This window comes from Lolium rigidum, unplaced genomic scaffold, assembly GCF_022539505.1.
Source record: "Lolium rigidum isolate FL_2022 unplaced genomic scaffold, APGP_CSIRO_Lrig_0.1 contig_30022_1, whole genome shotgun sequence".
NCBI classification, from domain to species: domain Eukaryota; kingdom Viridiplantae; phylum Streptophyta; class Magnoliopsida; order Poales; family Poaceae; genus Lolium; species Lolium rigidum.
In genome coordinates this window covers 16053-34927 of record NW_025900124.1, presented here as the reverse complement: position 1 = coordinate 34927, position 18875 = coordinate 16053, and the positions used below count along the sequence as shown (strand labels likewise).

At 42.1% G+C, this 18875-nt stretch overlaps 1 protein-coding gene across 1 annotated transcript; it reads right to left on the bottom strand.

Annotated features, from left to right (window-relative positions):
• Positions 1–5962: 5962 nt before the first annotated feature.
• Positions 5963–18597, bottom strand: LOC124680856 (nuclear cap-binding protein subunit 1). Its single transcript, XM_047215894.1, is given in 20 exon segments — positions 5963–6253; positions 6255–6329; positions 6731–6842; positions 7177–7358; positions 7525–7824; positions 8056–8556; positions 9892–10030; positions 10552–10670; positions 11589–11657; positions 12419–12503; positions 13231–13301; positions 13486–13682; positions 13870–13936; positions 14036–14161; positions 14775–14951; positions 15694–15756; positions 15952–16023; positions 17054–17110; positions 17448–17507; positions 18491–18597. Coding segments are annotated over 20 exon segments (2610 nt in total). The 5' UTR covers positions 18578–18597; the 3' UTR covers positions 5963–6202.
• Between the last annotated feature and the right edge of the window lie 278 nt (positions 18598–18875).

Below are 18875 nucleotides of genomic sequence, written 5' to 3'. Positions count from 1 at the left end.
TCCAACGACTCCACCATCGTCACCATGATGAAGAGGGAGTAGTCCACCCCTGGACTATGGTTTGTGGAAGTAACTTATGTATCTCTCATCTCTTTGAGCTTTACTAATTAGCACTATATGAGCTGTTGAACATGATTACGGTCATCTATGTAATACCTTTGTGGTGTATCCTTTTATGAGTTAATATATGTTCGAGATTGCAATAGTTTTATTTCAGTTATGAAAGTAGATGCATATTATGTACCCCGTTCTTGTTTACTTGTTCTGATCAAACTTGTGTATGAGGGCGTGTGAGGGGGAACGTATGCATTAGATGGAGTAACGGGGGTGGCTAGTGCGGTGAAAGTGACAGAAATTCCGCGATCCACTCAGGTGTTTACCTTACTTTCTTACCTCACTGGGGATAAAGAGAATACCATGCTACCGTGGATGTTGGGTGACCTTGTCACTTCTCCATGACTAGATCTAGCATGTGCTTATTTTAACTTCATGTCATAGAAATTAATGATATACTCTGATTTATCTTAATTACTAGGGTGTTATGATTTAGTTCGCATCTTGGTGGAGTATAAGAGAGATTAATAAACAAAAGATCTCTATGTTAGGACGTGATGCCCATATAATTAGTAACTTGTCATGAAATATTTATGTTGCAATCATATATGTCAATTCTAGTGCTCCATTATCTACCACTTTATAAAAGTGAGAGTGCATTTGTGAAACTATGAACCCCAGTCCATTTTTAATCATCAGAAACACCTTTCCAACACTTTATACATACTTTTTATTTTCAGCCATTTAAAAAATCGAAAATACAAAAACACTTTTATTTCTTGCATTCACAATATAAAACCCAAAAATATCATCCATTATAGTTTCCACCATCCTTGCATATTTACCATCATTTGCATATCAAGTTGTTTTCTGGCGATGTACAAGTAGAGAGATCTATCTCACTAGTTCCACACACCACATTGTTTTCTAGCACCGTTGTATTACCATCCATATCATTGCATATTTATTTCTTGTTTGCATTTATATCTTTTACATTTTTGCTCACATCTTGTGCTTGACAACCACTTGGTGAGGTTGAGGGCATAAAACATTTTGTTTTGTTTTGCAGGTCTCATAAGAGAAAGATAAGAAGATAAACCCTTAACACACAGTTCCCCGAGAGTTCAATATTACCCTCGAGTCACCCTCGTGGGGAAAACACGTCTTCCACATCTACAAACTCTGCACTTGGAGCTCAACCTAAGCATATACACTCTACGCCCATCAGTTGCCCATTTTAGGAAGAACCACTTTGGAAGTTTTGGCTTGACAAGGTCAAGTGATGGGCATGTGGGATTGGGCCATGCACATCAACCCTAAAACAGAAATTCCATATTAACCGGAATCATTTTCGCATCTATTCCGCCGGAAAATGTTATTCTGTTTTTGTTTCCGTTTCCGCCAAAAATATTCCGTTTCCATTTCCGTTTTGCAAAATTCCATTTATTGTATCCATATTTCCATTCAATTTTCGTTTTTCCGCAAAAAAGTCGGAAACTTTCTGCTCCACTTTCATCCCTAAGTCATCTTAAATACCTCCTGGTTAGTGATTCACTGATGTGGGGGCCTAAGCCCTTAAGTTGAATGCTTCTGTATTTAAAAGTTAAAACATGGATGATAGTCGTTAGAAAATTATTACTCTTTCCAAAGGTTAGAGAAGAGTAACCCCAAAGGGCTTGTGGCAGCTTAGATTTTTTTTTCATTGAACCTGCTTTAGAATATGGGGCCAAGACCTTAGACTGGCCTTGGTTGGACTTTATGCACTGGATAAGAATCGACACATTGAAATTTCCTTTTAAACACAATTATAAACTGAATTAAAATATTTTCCATGTCATCAATACTCTATAAATTAGAATTACCAACAAGGAAACCCCAATCTTAAGAATATGATACTCATGCTTTCAGAACTGGATTAGATATCCCAAAAGTGCACTCACACTCGGTTTCAGATATTTTGAAGTGATTTTTTATTGTTTATGTGAATACCTATCAATTTGAATGGATCTGGATAAATTTGTGTGAAGGGATATATTCATGCCAGTGCGATGTTAGGTTTATGGCAAACCGCTAGTTGTTTCATGTTTTTCCAAACGACCTCTTTGTCATACGGGCTCACACAAAGGATTTTCACCAAAAAAGAAAAGAGAGAATATTAATTTCACCTTAGCTCACTATACACTTCACATAAAGGACACATGACACGGAAGAACAAGCTTACTTTTTAATGCCATAATTGACTTTGCCAACACCATGGTGGGCAGCAGTTTCTTGTAGTGAACTTGTTGTCTGCGTGGCTTGGACGATGATCTTGTGTCGCTGGTGCGGTGAGGTTATCGGCTCGGTCGACACGTCCTAGAGGATGCGGTTTGACTTCTATGTCAGGGTGGCGGCCCCGGAGTTGGTGTGGCGGCCATGGTCTACGAGCAGTTTACCCTGTGCAGTTTAGGATGCGAGTGGATGAGTCGTCCGGCGTGACTCGGAGTACGAGCGGTGGTATGTCAGGATGGCGGTCCCGGAAGGTGGTGTTGGCGGTCCGCTCGGTGTGGCAGAGCAGCTAGATGTCGGGGCGGCGACCCCAAAACTTTGACAGTGTTGAGGGCGTTGATCTCCTGACGTGCAGATGACGAGATTGCCTTCGATGTTGTCCGTCGGCATCGCTTTGGCACAGCTCCTGCGAGGGTTGGCTTCTTCTACGTTAGAGTGTCCCGTATTTACTCCTCCCATAGTAGTCACGGTGTTAGAGCTGCCGCTGATCTTGTCAGAGTGGTGTTTCGAGGTCTTGAGTGGATTTATCCCTGTGGCGAGTGTGGGTGTGGCCGCGTGATGTTGTATGGTTTTTGCTAAGTTTTCCGCAAATTAACTGAACGATTTTCTTCTTAATTAATAGATAAGAAAAAGTTTTTTGCGTTTCGTTTCAAAAAAATCTTTGCCAACACCTTAGCTCACTACACACATCACATAAAGGGCACATAACAGGGAAGAACGAGCTTACTTTTTCATGCCATAATTGACTTTACCAATTTCTTCGTTTTGAGCTGTTACTCCTTTTGGACAGCGTACAGGGCCACGTCTTGACACCAGCAGTTTATCCAGATTTGAGATGGCAGTCAAGTATAGATACACCTTCAGTGTTAGGCAAGCTCGGACATACCAAATATACCATCCACTAGAGCATCTTTATGCAGTGTGCTCGAAATAAACTCCTGCTTTCCACGAGCTTTGACTTAGCACCAAAAATATAGAGATTAGGTATGTTGGTGTATGCTCTCTCTAGCAGATACCCCATCCCATCCCGCATCGTGGTTTTTTCGGTTCTGGCCAAAAATTAGCTCGGATAGATGCTCCATTTCGGCCCGCATCTTGTTTGATGATGCAATTAACCCCATCACGCCACGCGAAATCCGTATATAACCGGGGTCTAGGGTCTGGATGCGACACCCCACATCCATTTCTCCTCTTCTCCTCCCGCCGTCGCTGCCATCCGCCATCGGATTGTCGGTGCCTCCATCTGCCAAAACTAAATCGATGCCGCCGGTCGCCTCCTCTCATCCCCCTCTACCTCCTCCAAACATGGCGCTACCCAATTCGGAGGGTGGCAGCCGCACTAATCCATCCCGCGGTCGTGGCTCCGTGCCGGCAAACGCACATCTCTGGGCATGGTGCGCTCTCCCGCCGCAACCTGTGCTCCCCCACGTGGGTTGTCCTCTCCTGAGCGTGCATGATGGCGAGGCAGGGCCGTCGTTGGCAGTGAAGCGGTTTCGGGTGTCGGTGTCGCGCCCGCTTCCTCTGCTCATGCCGATCGAGGTCGACTTGAACCTAGACGAGGAGGACGACGACGCTGCTCGGGAGGCGCACCACCTTGCGATGGCACGACACAACCACCTCACCAGGGTCATCAACGCCATGTGGGAGAAGGCCAGGCGTGCCCGCGACACCGACAAGGAGGCGCACGACATCCGAAGGGCAAAGCACGCTTCAATCTGCTCGGAGATGGGGCAGCGCAGCTAAATCATCATCAACTACTCGGACAACGAGTCGGATTTCTCTAACAAGGACACTAACGGTGTGAAGCTCTACCGAGTTGCTATTGCTGAAGAAGCCACCACACAAGTCCCGGTGATGTAGTGATGAATAGCTTAATTGTAGTTTTTAGGAACATTTGGTTCCTATTTTGCATCTATTTATAAATTATAGCGAATGATCTGTTTCGAATGGGGAATCTGTTCTGCCGCTTCAGTTTGTGACTCGTTAAAACGCAGTTAACCCCATCCACTCTATGCGATTAGACCGGATGGGGTATCTACCAGAGATGCTCTTAACGTAGCAAGTATCAACACTGTATTGTTTCATCAAAGTGATACTTCCTTCTATTCATATTAATTAATTCAACTTTGTCTAGATATAGATGTATCTAGTTAACAAACACATCTAGATACATTCATATCTAGACAAAGTTAAATCAAATAATCTGGATCAGAGGGAGTACTAGATATCACCAGCCCGCTTATAGGAGCATCTCCACCAGCAGTCCCGATAGTGGTCCCGATAGCTTTTTAGCGGCCCGGGGTGAAAATGGGCTCGCACCGGCCCGCCCAAAACGGCGCCGGCCAATTTTCGAGCCCAATAGAATCGCCGGCAACCTCGTGCCGGCCCCTTGACCAAGGGCGCGAATCGGGCGCGACGGCGCCTCACGGAACGACGGTTTTCGCGGGTGGGGGCGCCTTATCAGCGACAGGACGCGGCGGTTCACATCGGCCGCGACGCGGGAAGGTTGGTCATTGGCGTTTAATGGTCTGTCGCGCGCAAACCGAAGCGGCCACGAGGGCAACGACTGGCCTGTGTCCAGTCGCGTACGTCGCCGTTAATGCGGGCAGTTGTGGCCGCTATATAGTACGCACGCCGTCCACCACCGCGGTGCTATCCTCTCATCTCCACCACCGCCGCCGGCGCCATTCTCTCCGCCTCAAAATTCCGCGCCGTCTGAAGACGACGTACTCAATGCTTGGCCTCAACGGCCATGCGCTGCCACCACCACCACCACCACCGTAGCCGGAGCCGGAGCCGGAGCCCGACGTGGACAACAGCTCCGACGACGACGTAGACCCATGGTTCACGGTGTGGCGCGAGGCCTACTACGCCGATGCGGAAGCTGAGGCGGCGGAGGAGGCGGCACAGTGGGGTGAGCAGCCGCGCAGCACCCCCGACCCGGAGCGAGTGCAACGATCCTGACGTCGTTGAACGTGGAGCGATTCCGGACGTTGAAGGAGGAGCAGCGGGAGTTCATCAACGACGCTAATCTCGATCACGCCCTCGAGATCTCGCGCCAGCGAGCGGCCACGGAGGAGGCGGGACGCCTACTGATGGAGGCGGAGCGACAGAAGCTCGCCTCCCTCAATGCCCATCGCCACTACGACGTGTTCGCCCGCGAACAAGCGAGGCGCGCCGATAACGAGCAAAGGCGGAAAGCACGGGGACGGCGCCGCCGGCAAGCTCCTGCGACGCCAGCCGCCAGGTGCGCGAAGAAAGGGCCGAGAGGAGGGGACGAATGCAGGCGGCAAAGGCGAAGAACGACAACAAGGCAGACCCATCACGCGCACGCAGTAGATTGATTAAGTTTACATTTTTTAATTCGGTTTTTAAATGTCGTTTGAATTTCGAATTTCGTTTTGTATCAATTCGACGTACTTTTGTATAAATTTCGTGTGAATTTCGTTTAAATTCAGTGTTTAAATGTCAATTTAAATTTAAAATTCTATCGGGGCCGCCTGTTTGGGGGCGCCGGTGTGGAAACAGCTCCCCCAAATAGAGGATGCAGTGCCGACGCCCTCCAAACGGAGGTGTCGGCGCCTATTTGGGGGCTACCGGTGGAGATGCTCTAAGCATGACTTTTTCCAGCCACGAGCAGTTGGGTTGGGGAAAAGGTCAAATCATTTCAGGACAAGTCACACTGATAATAATGCATAGATCCACATACAGTACCAGAGAACATAATTACCGAACAACAAAATGTTAAAACAAAACGAGGACATTCTGGTCTAGACATTAGCGAAGTGTTCTGAACATGTCAGAATTAGTGAAGGGTTGGTTAAAACTTGTCTTCTCTGTACGATACATGTGATTACAACACTCATTTTGAAGATAAGGGTCATGAATCAAAGGTGAGAGCCGTCGCTAATTGATCTGCACAAACCGGAGAATGCAGCTTTCCGGATAAGAGGGTGAACACTCCCAACAAAAATCTCCTCATCCAACATGGCAACGTGAGACCAAATCTGCAACATTTAGCATTGTACCTAATCAGTGTATGCCATGGAGCACTACCAAAATCTGAAATTCTTCATCTGGTGAACCATAAATAAGTAAAAAAGAAAAAAGATAGTGTCAGTCTGTTCCGAAATATAAGACGTTTTGGTAGTTCAAATTGAACTCCCAAAACATCTTTATATTTAGTAACAGAGGGAGTACTTCAATACTGCACCTTACCCTGGCTGTTATCACTTGCCAGGCGATCTAAGTGGTGGTTACAAGTTTAAACAGGATTACTGCAATAGTTTTCAACAGAAAATTCACCCAACATGGTATCCATATTAAAGCATGATAACTTCAATGATTAATGGATTTATCAGCTCAAGGAACAAATTATTTAGCCAATGGCACCAACAGCGATACTTACCTCAGTTGCATATTGTCGAGAAAATGACTTGAGATGCCCCAATGTGCATAGACCCCACTGCTCAAGCTCTCCGATACTGTACCCAGCCTTCGCATTTTGACCATTCAGTTGACTGTCAAAACGTAGAGATTAGTTAGTCCACAGCCCATGAAACATGTACCATCACTGGCTAGTAAATACTGGTCCCTGGCTTATCATTCTACGCAAATAGTAGATGCTAACATCCTGATCAGCAGGTATTAATTCATCTACAAACTTATATTTGTTGCATTATTTCAAAGACTGAAATCTCCGTGGGCGTTAGCAGAAATTATTCATAACAAGCCCTGAACAATAAACTGGCTGATTCTCCAAAATGCAAATCCGAACTTGCAAAAAGCAGTGATTTTGAAAGAGGTGATGCTAACTAAATAATAAACTCGCCCAAAGTAAAAAAGATCACTGACCTATTGTTATCTGCCCCATTTTCATTGTCTATGTCCATAGTTGCCGCTTCAGGCTCGCCAGCTGGAATAGATACATTTGGATCTCCGGCACGTAAATTAGGAACATCTCCATCAGCAGAAACAGGTGGGAGACGCTCAGTAAGCACATTAACAAAGCTCTTGAATAGTAGCCTAAGCAATTCCTGCAAAACCCATGGCGAGATAATGGGTAAGTTGAAGTAAACGATGCTCAACTCTGCAGAGATAAGCAAGTACCATAGAAAACTGAAAGATCCCAAAATATGCATATCAACATACATGCAAGTGCTCACAAAAATTAAGATAACCAAAGATAAGAGAGTAGCATACTTTGCCTTCTTCAAGCCCCCGAGCAAGGAGAGCCTCCTTTGCTTCTAATGACTCTTCAGTAGTTACTTCATCTTCCTTTGCTTTGTCAGCAAAAGCTTGAAGCCGTCTTAGCCTGCCTGGTCTTTCAGATGGCACAGGTTGGCCCTCTATGACCTCAAGTACTGATTTAGCCTCCTCCAATTCTTTGATGGCTTTTGCACTAGCCTCTTTAGCAACTTGAATATTTTTCCTGAGTGTTTGGATTTCCTTCCGAAGGTCACTGATCCGATTGTATGTTTTACTAACAGCATTCCTGAGAATCTGTTAAAGAGGACATAAATCAGAGAGAATATTATAACACATATACTGGGTGCTGCATTGGGCAGAAGAAATGCTTCATAGCATTAATAGCATAAGAAGGCAGATATGTTTTTGTATGTGCCATCAATTTCATGAGCATAAAACACAAATAAAACTGGCGCGGTTAATATTTATCACCGCATTTGGACATACGCAAATCTGGAGTAGATGAATGTGAGGATAACAATGTACCTCCCATGGACGATCGGAAACATGAAATTGATCGACATTAGCAGGAGAGAAGACCCATTTGACAATAGCCAAATTGGAAATTAAACGATAACCCATCATTCTATCAATAGCTATAGCAGTCATCTGGGTACTGTTCTTCCAGTAAGCACTGACTTCATCCATCAACAACAACTGCATTTCCTCATCTGGGCATAGTTTGGAAATTATTTGACCATATCTCTCCAAAATGGTGATAAGATGGGTGAAACTTTTTGAACCGATGTCAAGAAGTGTCTGGCTAACAACACCAACCGCGAATTTGGCACCATTTGCAGGAACTATTTGTTCTTCAACCCACAAAATAATATCACGTGTAGTCTTCTTTCCTCTAACCATGCTAACAAGTTCCTTGGATAGCCTGTGACCGTCGGTGCTTTCTTTGCTTTCATCAGTATGATAACTGAAATTAGGCCCAGCTTTTGGTGGTAACAATCCTTCCAGCTCAGCAGCATCCTCAATACTCTGCAAAAGAGACAAAGGAGATATTTATTCAATTTAAATAACCACTTCCCAGTTGACAGACAATTAAGTAGAAGCATAGAAATCAAAGGGGAACATCCTCTTTTACACCCCTGAAGTTTGCAGTTGTTTGAATAACAACCCAATCTATATTTTGGTACCATTTCAATACCGTTTACTTAATCCCTATGCTTGTTTTATATTGTGATTTTGTTGATGTGGGTGAAGTGGCATTTTCCACATAAGACTGGAGTAAAAAAATGCCACCATGGATGGAGACATTGTTTTAGAAAACAGAGAAGGAGAGGAACGCCATGGCTGCTAATAAAGCTCTGCTAAAGCGTGCTAGAATGCATGGATGGTGCAGGTACACGTTAGACTGGAGGTAGGGAAATATCGTGAGGCTAGTAAAAGTGGTTGCATGTGTAGCCATGCTCTTCTGCGAGCAGGCAGGCAGGCAGACAATGAGTTTAACCAGCGGCAGCGAATCCTGGTCCAGTAGCGATGAAATTGAGGAGATGCACATGACAGGTTCCTACATCTTAGGGATGTAATGAATATGATGGAGAAATCAATTTTGTGGAAACCATTGAGAGGGTGACAGATTTTGAGAGTGTAATATGAGCGAAGACGATGAGAAGTGCACACCAATTCTGGAGGGGATGGTAGCATGGCTAGTGGTTAGGCAGCATTGTACAGCTACTCCAGACACCGCTCAACAAGTCGTCCCGTCTTAGCCAGCAGCCACCTCCTAGTCACAGATATTGTCACCAATGCTCGCCTGCGGCTAGTGGATGGGCAGGGTTGTGCAACAGGAATATGGAGAACGACCGGCAACAAAGGGAAGTGATTGTCCTCATACTTTGGCACATGGTGTTCAATACCATAGGTGTGCTACGCTCACTTCCACGGTAGTTGATTCGTTGTGGCTTGTTGTGGGGAGGAGATGAGCATGGTACAGAACAGAGAGTGGGGAAAAGGGGTGAGAGACAAAGACAGGGGGGAGATTGAAGCAGAATAACCAGTGAGATTTTCTGTGGCAGGAGGATTTTGTGTGATTTCGATTATGTCATTGCACCATTGTCCATGCCAGCAAAACAAGAGTCTAAACCCAGAGTAGGGGATTAAATTGTACAGAAACTTATGGGCTGTAAGCTGGACCAAAAAAGAAAACAGATCAGGGGGAATCCGAACAACTAAAAAAAAGCTGAACCTATTACAGGGGATGTAGGACATTTTCAAAACCGAAATAGCCATGTAAAATTCTAATAAAAAGCATGTAATAAATAAGCCTGTCTTACTTATACTTAAAGAGATGGCTCATAGTATGTCACCAACCTGCTTGATTTTCTCAAAATAGGACAGCCGAATTTCCCTTTCTAATACTTCTTGGACAAAAACACGTTGTGGAGCCCATTTTGGGAGGCCTTTTACAGAGGCCCACTCCTGCCAAGGCCAAATGAATTGAAAATTTGACCTGCATAAGCAGATAATATGTTGTTACAATTTAGTGACACAAGGCTACAAATAGTTTTTAGTGCTATAGGCGATCAAACTTGTTAGAAAATAAGGTGCATTCTGCAACCAATCACATTACAACTATATAGCATCGTATGTAATAGTCCATTAATTTTCTATGTAGCAGCAGAAGTGGATGCCCATTAGGTTATTGACCATCAACAGGAAGAGTATTAAGCAATAGCCAAGCTGCAGTAAGTTCTAATAAACTTAAATTGGGAGCATCGTATGTAATAGTCCATTAATTTTCTATGTAGCAGCAGAAGTGGATGACCATTAGGTTATTGAGCATCAACAGAAAGAGTATTAAGCAATAGCCAAGCTGCAGTAAGTTCTAATAAATTTAAATTGGGCTAGTAAATAAACTAAGCAGGAATACTCATGAAAAAAAAAATCCATGGTAATGAGCTTAAATTAGGCTAGTAAATAAGCTAAGCAGGAATACTCATAAAAAAACAAGATCCATGGTGATGAGCTTACAAGTGGTGTGAAAACCATAGGATAAGTCTGGTGCGGCATTCCGTATCCATGTTACTAATTCTGTCAAAAAGAGCATGTACTGCTGCTACCACAACAGATGGAAATGCGGCTGGCAAAGCCTGAAGACAGTTCAAGATAGTTAAACTCTTTCCAGTCAGCTTCAAGAAAGAAAGTTAAATATTCTCTTTATTGGGAAGGGGGGGAAAATAAATCTATCACTGTTAGGCTTCTACAGGACTGCAAAATGAACGATGTGTTGTCCATTCTCTAGCTGTTGGACAAATACATACATAGAATTGCTAATGGTGCGGTGCTGATGTGACAAAGGGTGTCTCAATCTTTTGACGAGTGATAACTAACAAGTTATGACAACGACCCTCACAATTCAGGTATCAACTCAACAGGCTAATAAACCTCACAATCAGGTGTTGTACGTTGGAGGAAAATAGCATGCAAGAAAAAACAATAGATGCGAAAGTGCAACATGCATTCTACACATGACAAGTCCAGAACTTGTTTAAATAGCCACCTAACTGATAGACGGCTCATAATACTTTTTGCTAGGACTCAAAATTTGTTTGCAAGCATACAAAAAATTTGTTACTTTGAGATAACATCAGTTCATGGAAGCGTACTCATACAAGTACATCATTAGCTGTAAGGGTGCCACGCAATTTCACATCCACATTTGTGTTGACTATATGGTTCAGAGATATAGAGCACATTTACATAACACACTTTCACTGTTTCAGAAAGAAAGCACTATAGCATCATAACTGAGTTCTTTCACAATAGTGGTAATGGTACCTATGGCAGTTACATACCATTACGTAATTGCAATTTTTGTCACACCACACACCAAAAGAAATTGCAGACAACTAAACACATGGCAAACTTAGGTCTGTTAGTTTGTTCATTAACACAGACATAATCTTAAATCTCACATTACGTACTAGTATCTGGCTTGGCACATTGATTCAAAACTGTAGCACACGAAATACTAGCTAACCAGTCTCAAAGCATTAAAGAAGAACTACCTTGCAAAGGTCGATGATAACCAACGTATAGTATATTGGCCTGAAAGGTGGATTCGGCAGCAGTAGAAGCTGCAAAATGTCATATAAGTCATAAGAAAAGATTCATCATCATTTGGCATGCTACTGATCAAGACACTGTTTCTAAGGAATCTTGGAATTTACTAAACAGAAAACAGCCTGAAAAACTACAATTTGGACTTATTATAACAAAAATTTAGTAGACAAATTTAGTAGACCCCGGAAATATTAAAACTTGATGTCTCCTGTTACAAATATTGTGTCTAATTGTCCCCCCAAAATGTTATATCAATATGAAGACACCAATGATAACTGGCAAATATTCACACAAAAAATGGTCGAAAAACTCAAGAGTTTAACTTCAGTACCTATTCAGAAGTCGAAAATATATACTCAGCAAATCTTGTGAACATAGGTGAGCTTATGCATATTGATCAGTTGAGTGTAATTTTTCAAACCTTAGTTAAACTTTCATGTAACTTAACTAAAACTTAAGAGTTCAATATGTGAATAATTATATCTCTACGAGCTAATCCAGAATGAACTCAGAACACACAGGCACTAAGTTTTCTTCAGCAAGTCCTTTGGAATTGATTAAGTAAAACTCGACCCATGCACCCAGAAAAGCAAGGCTAACCGCTAACACCACCCATCTCATAACCTAAATGATCCCCGTATCAGAAATTGGATGCAAGAACATAAAATATTCATTTCTACAACAACTAATATAATAAAGTTCAGTTAACAAGAAAGCAGACATGTAGAAACTAGTAATAGTATGAACACTTGATACAAAGATGGTTCAGAAATACCTGTGAAAATATGGTCTCGGCCATCAGGTATTCGTACCGAAAAGGCACAGGAAGGCTGACCAGATAAAACGCACATTCTTTGCGACTGTCTTCCAAAGAAAAATATAACCAAGATAAAATTAGTAAGAAAGCTGAAATAATACGGTTCAGTACGAAAATATTAATAACACAAAACACAGTGAATATTCCAAGGGTGAGACAGGCAAATGTTGTCAACCCTAAACGTTGCATTTATAAACTGATATTCTAGCATGCTAGCAGCAAAGTTAAATTGTCACACATGAGTTAGGCTCATGTCTAATTCCTTCTGGAACCTTTAGCGTGATAACACGCTGTCTTACACCTGTTTGTTGCCACACTTGTAGCAAACGATTTGCTCAACACAACGACTGTGGTTTGCCGCACTGTGGCAACAGATTGTGGCAAGGTGTTTTAAGTAACAAAAAGGGACATTAGTTCTAGCTGAAAAAAAAAATACTAGCTTAAAACATAAGCCTTCCACTGCATATTCTGGGGGGTAAGGTTCATACGCTAAAACCCTAGTGCTTACAACAGATGATAGACAAAAGCAACATGGCCAAGTACAACCAGGTTTTGTTAGTAAAGGGAGACAATAAAAGACTCGGTAATTGAAGGAAACACCAATGTGTGTTTACACTAAGAACTGACAAGCAAATCCAGTGAGTAGATGGTTATCAGCAGTGCCATGCATGAACAGGTAAACGAATATATGTGTGAGTATCCAACAAATGCAGCTATTCCAGAAGTGACAAACACAGAAATAAGACTGAAAAAATAAGATTGTAACTGACCATCCATTGAAGAAAAGAAGCACATCCAATATGTATTCTTCGACAACAAAACGGTCTACAGGTTGCATATTCTGTGAGGAAATGGTAGCTGATTAGGCATGATAATAAGTACATAAACAGGTGAACTTTGTAACGTAAAACTAAGTAATGTTTTTCATCTCAGTTTACATACATTACAGAAGATACATCAAGTGAAACACTGAATGTAAGTATGTAACAATGAGCAATCGACAAAAACATGAAGTAGCAATTTACCTCAGCTTTGTTTGTTGGAAATATATGAAGCCTACGAAGCCTTTGAGGGTACTTTAGATTGGCTTCATGCTTTTCTTGCCCTTTTAATATTTCAGAAACTGACATCGTGAAAATAGGCGGTGGGCAACTAACCGCGGGGAAACGGTGAGACTTTCCAACTACCAACTGAGCTTCAAACGACAAGTGAGGTTTTGGAACTGCGAGGGAGCAATTGAACAGAATGCAAAATAATTAGGCAATAGCATGTTTAAGATTATTACACAATCAGTCCTGAGCTGGACAAAGAAAAGGTTGTCTTGTCATTTAACACTATCGCGTGAAACTCATTAACATACTATATTATTTCAGTAAGGAATGTCTAATTCATATCACGTACTGACATACCACTTTTAACCTTCCATCCGTTACGGGAGAGAGTTTGCATACGGTCCCATAGATCTTCCATAAAATCCTGCAAGGAATAGAAGTTAAAGACCTGACATAAATATCATAAAAGGAGTTTCAATTGATCAGGACTCAGGAGATCAGATAATCAAGAAATCACCAATACCTTTTTATTGGGAGAGTTGCCTTCATCCGTCTCGAAGACCGAGAAAGCAATATCATCAAAATGCCTTCTGATGCTTATGTAAGACTCTATACCAACCAGAACCCTCTCCAATTCATCCGGAACTTGCTGCATGTTATAATTCATCAGTGTATTCTAAAACCGATTCATGTCTGCAGGATTTTCTAATACATAATTTAACCACGAAAATATAATATAGGTGTACAGCTTGCTTATTGTAGCGCTAAAGGTCTAAATAAAACTCATGGATGATGATCACGTTAAGCTGCAAACACATACAGACTTTCAAGGTCTGTTTTGCAAATGCCCTTGAGGTTTAGGGACGAAGTACTGGAACAGTTCATCATGCACGCCTCTTACTACTTACTAGAGGGGCAGTGTCCCTATTTAGCTTCTTGATAGAATAAAATAGACAACAGCATGATATGGACTGACATTATAAAATAAAGATACCCTTCCAAAGATCTAGAACCAAACAATTGCAGAGACACTAATCTATGCAAAACAGCAGTGGCAGTACAACTCTTAAGAGGCATTCAGATTGAACCACACAATACATACTATTACTTCCAAAAGGGGAGTAAGTCACAGTAACTCAATGAAGGTCGTGAAGGTTCACACTAGCAGAGAATTAGAAGTATGGGTGCTGCTAAATCACTCATATCAGACACCAAAGGTGATAAAAATTAAACAGTAAATCACCGAAAAGTAACATCGTTACCTCGAACAATTCTGAACCACCCCACGGTAGGGAAGCCAAAATACAATAAACATAAAAATCAGCACGAGGTTGCCAAGAAGGATTTCCAGCTTCCTCGTCCAATATTGTTGCAGCAGCTGATAACAGTGTTTCATATGTCTCAACAATGGAATTTGGCAATATAACTTTGCTGCACATCTACAACACGCATATAAAATCCACAGTTACAAGAAGAGGTAACGAACAACACAAATGCTACAAATTGCTCAATTTATGTGGTGCAAAGACAAGAAACTTTTCTACCATGAAATAAAGAGGGCAAAGAGAAATCAATCCACTTTTTTCTTGAATAGAGTAAGAAACTCAACTCAACAAGCAATATGAGATATCAAAGCCTAGCAGACTCCTATGCCCATAATTACATAAGAATTTGAACCCGCTAAGTCCTCTTTTCTACACATTCGTTTACAATCAAGGCACTGTTCTTGTGCCTGCCCAAACGACTACCTTGCTCCTGTGCCTCAGTTTTTGCACTTGCTTCCTGGCAAAATCTTGCAGTTTTCATTCCCACAAACCAGAGAGACCTTGCAACTATTATTGTTCAACTGCCCACAACCCAACAAAATAATAAGCATTGCTTCAGCATCCGTCCTGATTTTACGGGATTGCCATGTGCACTTCTAGTTTTAGAATTAAAAATGAGATTATATCATGCAATTCCACCATTATGTGTGCGCTCTAGCAAATTCATTTAATACACAAATTAGTGTAACCGGAAGAACTAAAAGCCTTCAGCACTGAAACTCAATTATTGATGAACATCATATCAATATAACATGTCAGCATGCCATATATGAAATATTCAAGAATCACAAGTTGGGACACAGCAAGCAAAGGATGATAATAGCAAGAAAAACATAACAAAACTACTGCAACTTACCAGGCCGCAGAGAAATCGCAGCAAGATCCTGACTCTGTCACTGTTTTCATTATGCAAGGCATCCTGAAATCACGACCAGTCATTAAAAAGCTACGATGATCATAGGTCCTCCAAGCATGATCAATTTTATTTGATATTAAGTCCAGTGACATAATAATGCAGGAATACTATCATGATGCACATGTCTCCAGTAGAACAAGGGGAAGAAGCGGTTAAAAGATACTGACATGCTCTGTGATGTAAAAAACAAAGACATACCTGTATGTTCGCATGTGTTGTATCCACAATACCCTTGGCAAAATCTTCATTTTCTAAGTTTATCAAACCAATCTGGCATTACAAAAACAAAGCAGAACCATCACAACTGAATTAGTTCAATCAAATAAGAGCAAGCATACAGCTATACCTTAGTCTTAAAACATATACGGAAAAGATTAACTTAATGTGAGATTTATAAAACTAGGTACAGAAGGTACAAAAACACTCAAAGAACAGTTCTTTATGGAACATAACTGACTGAATACAAGAAATTAATTTGCATCCCATTGCATAAACACGTCAGTTGATCCAAAAATAGGCATAGCTTCCTCCTCTCATGAAAATGAACATAAGTACATGCCAACAGAATTTGAAATCATAAAAAGCATTGGCATGCTCGTTTCACTAAACGACCGAATACCATTGTCCAGCATAGCGTACAGAGATCAAGGGGATCAAGAGATTGACAGTTGATCTCTTTTTATGTACAAGTAGGAGGACACAATACATGTGGATATAATGAAAAGGTAATATTTTTCGCATTGACATTCCAGGTTCCCATAGGAGGGGAGATATAAATGAACAGTCATATATAAGTACTAAGTACAAGATAATGCTGAAAATAGTGTCTGTAAACGAAACAGCATCATGCAGGTCATGTGTAAACATGATAATTTGTATAGATACATCCGAATGTGCGACAACTAATACGGAACGGAGGGAGTACAAGATAATGCTGAAAATAGTGTAACAGCATCATGCAGGTCATATGTAAACATGATAAGACCTAGGCCAACAAGATGAGCCAGCACATATGTGAATTTCAAAGCTATCTTACAAGTTCCGCAGACAGTCATATAGACCAGCATTTTAGATCAGGGTTGTTGTGCCACTGTGGTTTATGAACAGATTGGACGAATGTACAGACGCGTGTTTTTTATTATGCTGACACAAATAATGCTTCCTTCTCCATTTCAGATAATAAGGAATTACAAAGCATGAGGAATAAGCCAAATATGTATTTCTGTAAGGACTTAAACTGATCCACGAGTAACATTAACAAACGAAGAGATTATAGGCTTCATAGTAAATAATTGCATACCAAAACTCCAAAGAAAGGGATCTTGTGAGGTAATTGTTCTGCACACTGAAGGAGAAACTGCTTGGACAAATATGCATTCAGTTAGGACCTCAAATTGTTCAGACAAAAGAACTATATATCTATCAAAGGCATTAGAGAAGTACACAAATGCTATAGGATGCAGCTTGTAAGATCTATTCTCTACATTCTTTTTTCACTTGCTGCTTTAAATGACAGTGACATACAAACTATCATTCTCTGACAATGTGAACTAAACAATGTTGGAAACAAACCAATTATGCACTAATATTTCTCCATAGAACTAAACAATGTAGATTACTATTCAAATCCAGATTATAATAGTGATGAAATTACAACAATTGAACAAGCACGTAGTAGAATGTTGAGTACCTACCTCAAAAATAGCATCTTTGGAGTGTTCATATTCACGACAAAGCACATTGTAACAGATTTCCTATGAAGCAAATGTTTTGTCAGAACAGGTGTGGAAGACACATGGTATAATAGATTTAAAAAAATGTAAGATTCAATTTAGACTACTGCCCATCAGTTCCAACGTGCAACAACTATGATGTTGCAAATATGTAACAAATAAAGCACAAGAACAATGTGCATATGAACTTGCTCAGCACCATTTGGTACAATCATTGGACTAAAACTGCATTCTGAAACAAAACAGGACTCCACCTAGGGATGGCAATCTTCATCATTGCATACAACCATTCAATGTCGCACTTGTATAAGAGGGCATATTCAACTACCCTGAGATGACTATAACACAAATGTAGCGTATGATGTAGGGTGTGTTGGGTTTGAGCTGAAGCTTGCCCAACAAACAAGGTTGTTTGTTAGCCCGTGAATTGGCCAACACTGGCAAGAAAATAAACTAGAGTAGGGCATGCCAAAAATTGGCAACCATCCAAACAAAGACCAAACTTTTAGCCATGGCCAGGTAGGGAATAGTTTTGGCTCCAATCCAAACAAACTCACCACGGATTAGCTTGTTTCTAATTGAATTGCCTTGTGACAAAAGCTGTGCAATACTGCAACTAAACTAGTCCCTAAGAAACTAGCTCAATACCGGAGAGCCACGGCAGCAGATTTGCAGAAAGAGATAACAGAGGCGAAAGTCTGGCTCACTAAGTCCAGGCATAAGATTTTAGGCACACTAGAAACAACAACAGTAATCAGAAAATTATGAATCGGCCCCATTATGAGTAATTCCACTCCGTGATGTGTTCTTCCTAGGCCCGCTCTCCAAGCTGCCTCCCTGCCAGATTGGCGCACTGGCCGCATTGTCCAGCTAAAAGGCTCCGCAAAGCGAGTACAGCTCCGCAGACCCAATAGGAAGAGCTCGTGAGCCCGTACAGACAGGTGCGGCCGGCGCTAGGGTTTGGAGGCGGGGAGAAGGGGATGGGGGCGAAGTGGGGAACTTACGATGTGCTCCTTGTGGTCGGCGGAGCCCCCGTACTCGGGGCACCTGTCGCCGATGCGGAGCAGCAGAGTCCTCCAGCCGGCGCTCATGGCGGCGGCGGCGGCGAGCGGGGAGGAGAGAAGCGCCGGACGCGGGCGGAGCAGGCGACTCGGGTCGAGGGTTTTGATTCCGGTCGGTCGGTGCTCGGGGTTTTGGTAATGGACGCCCGGGTCGGTGTGCGGCTCTGGCTCTGCTCGGACGCTGACTAGTGGGGCCCACATGTGGGTCCCGCTACTGCGAGTTGCTATGTGACGGCTGAACCAGAGACTCGAACCACGGGCCCACGGATGATCTTGCAAAGAGAACATCTAAAGCCTAAGGGCATCTCCAACCGCGCGACCCAAACGG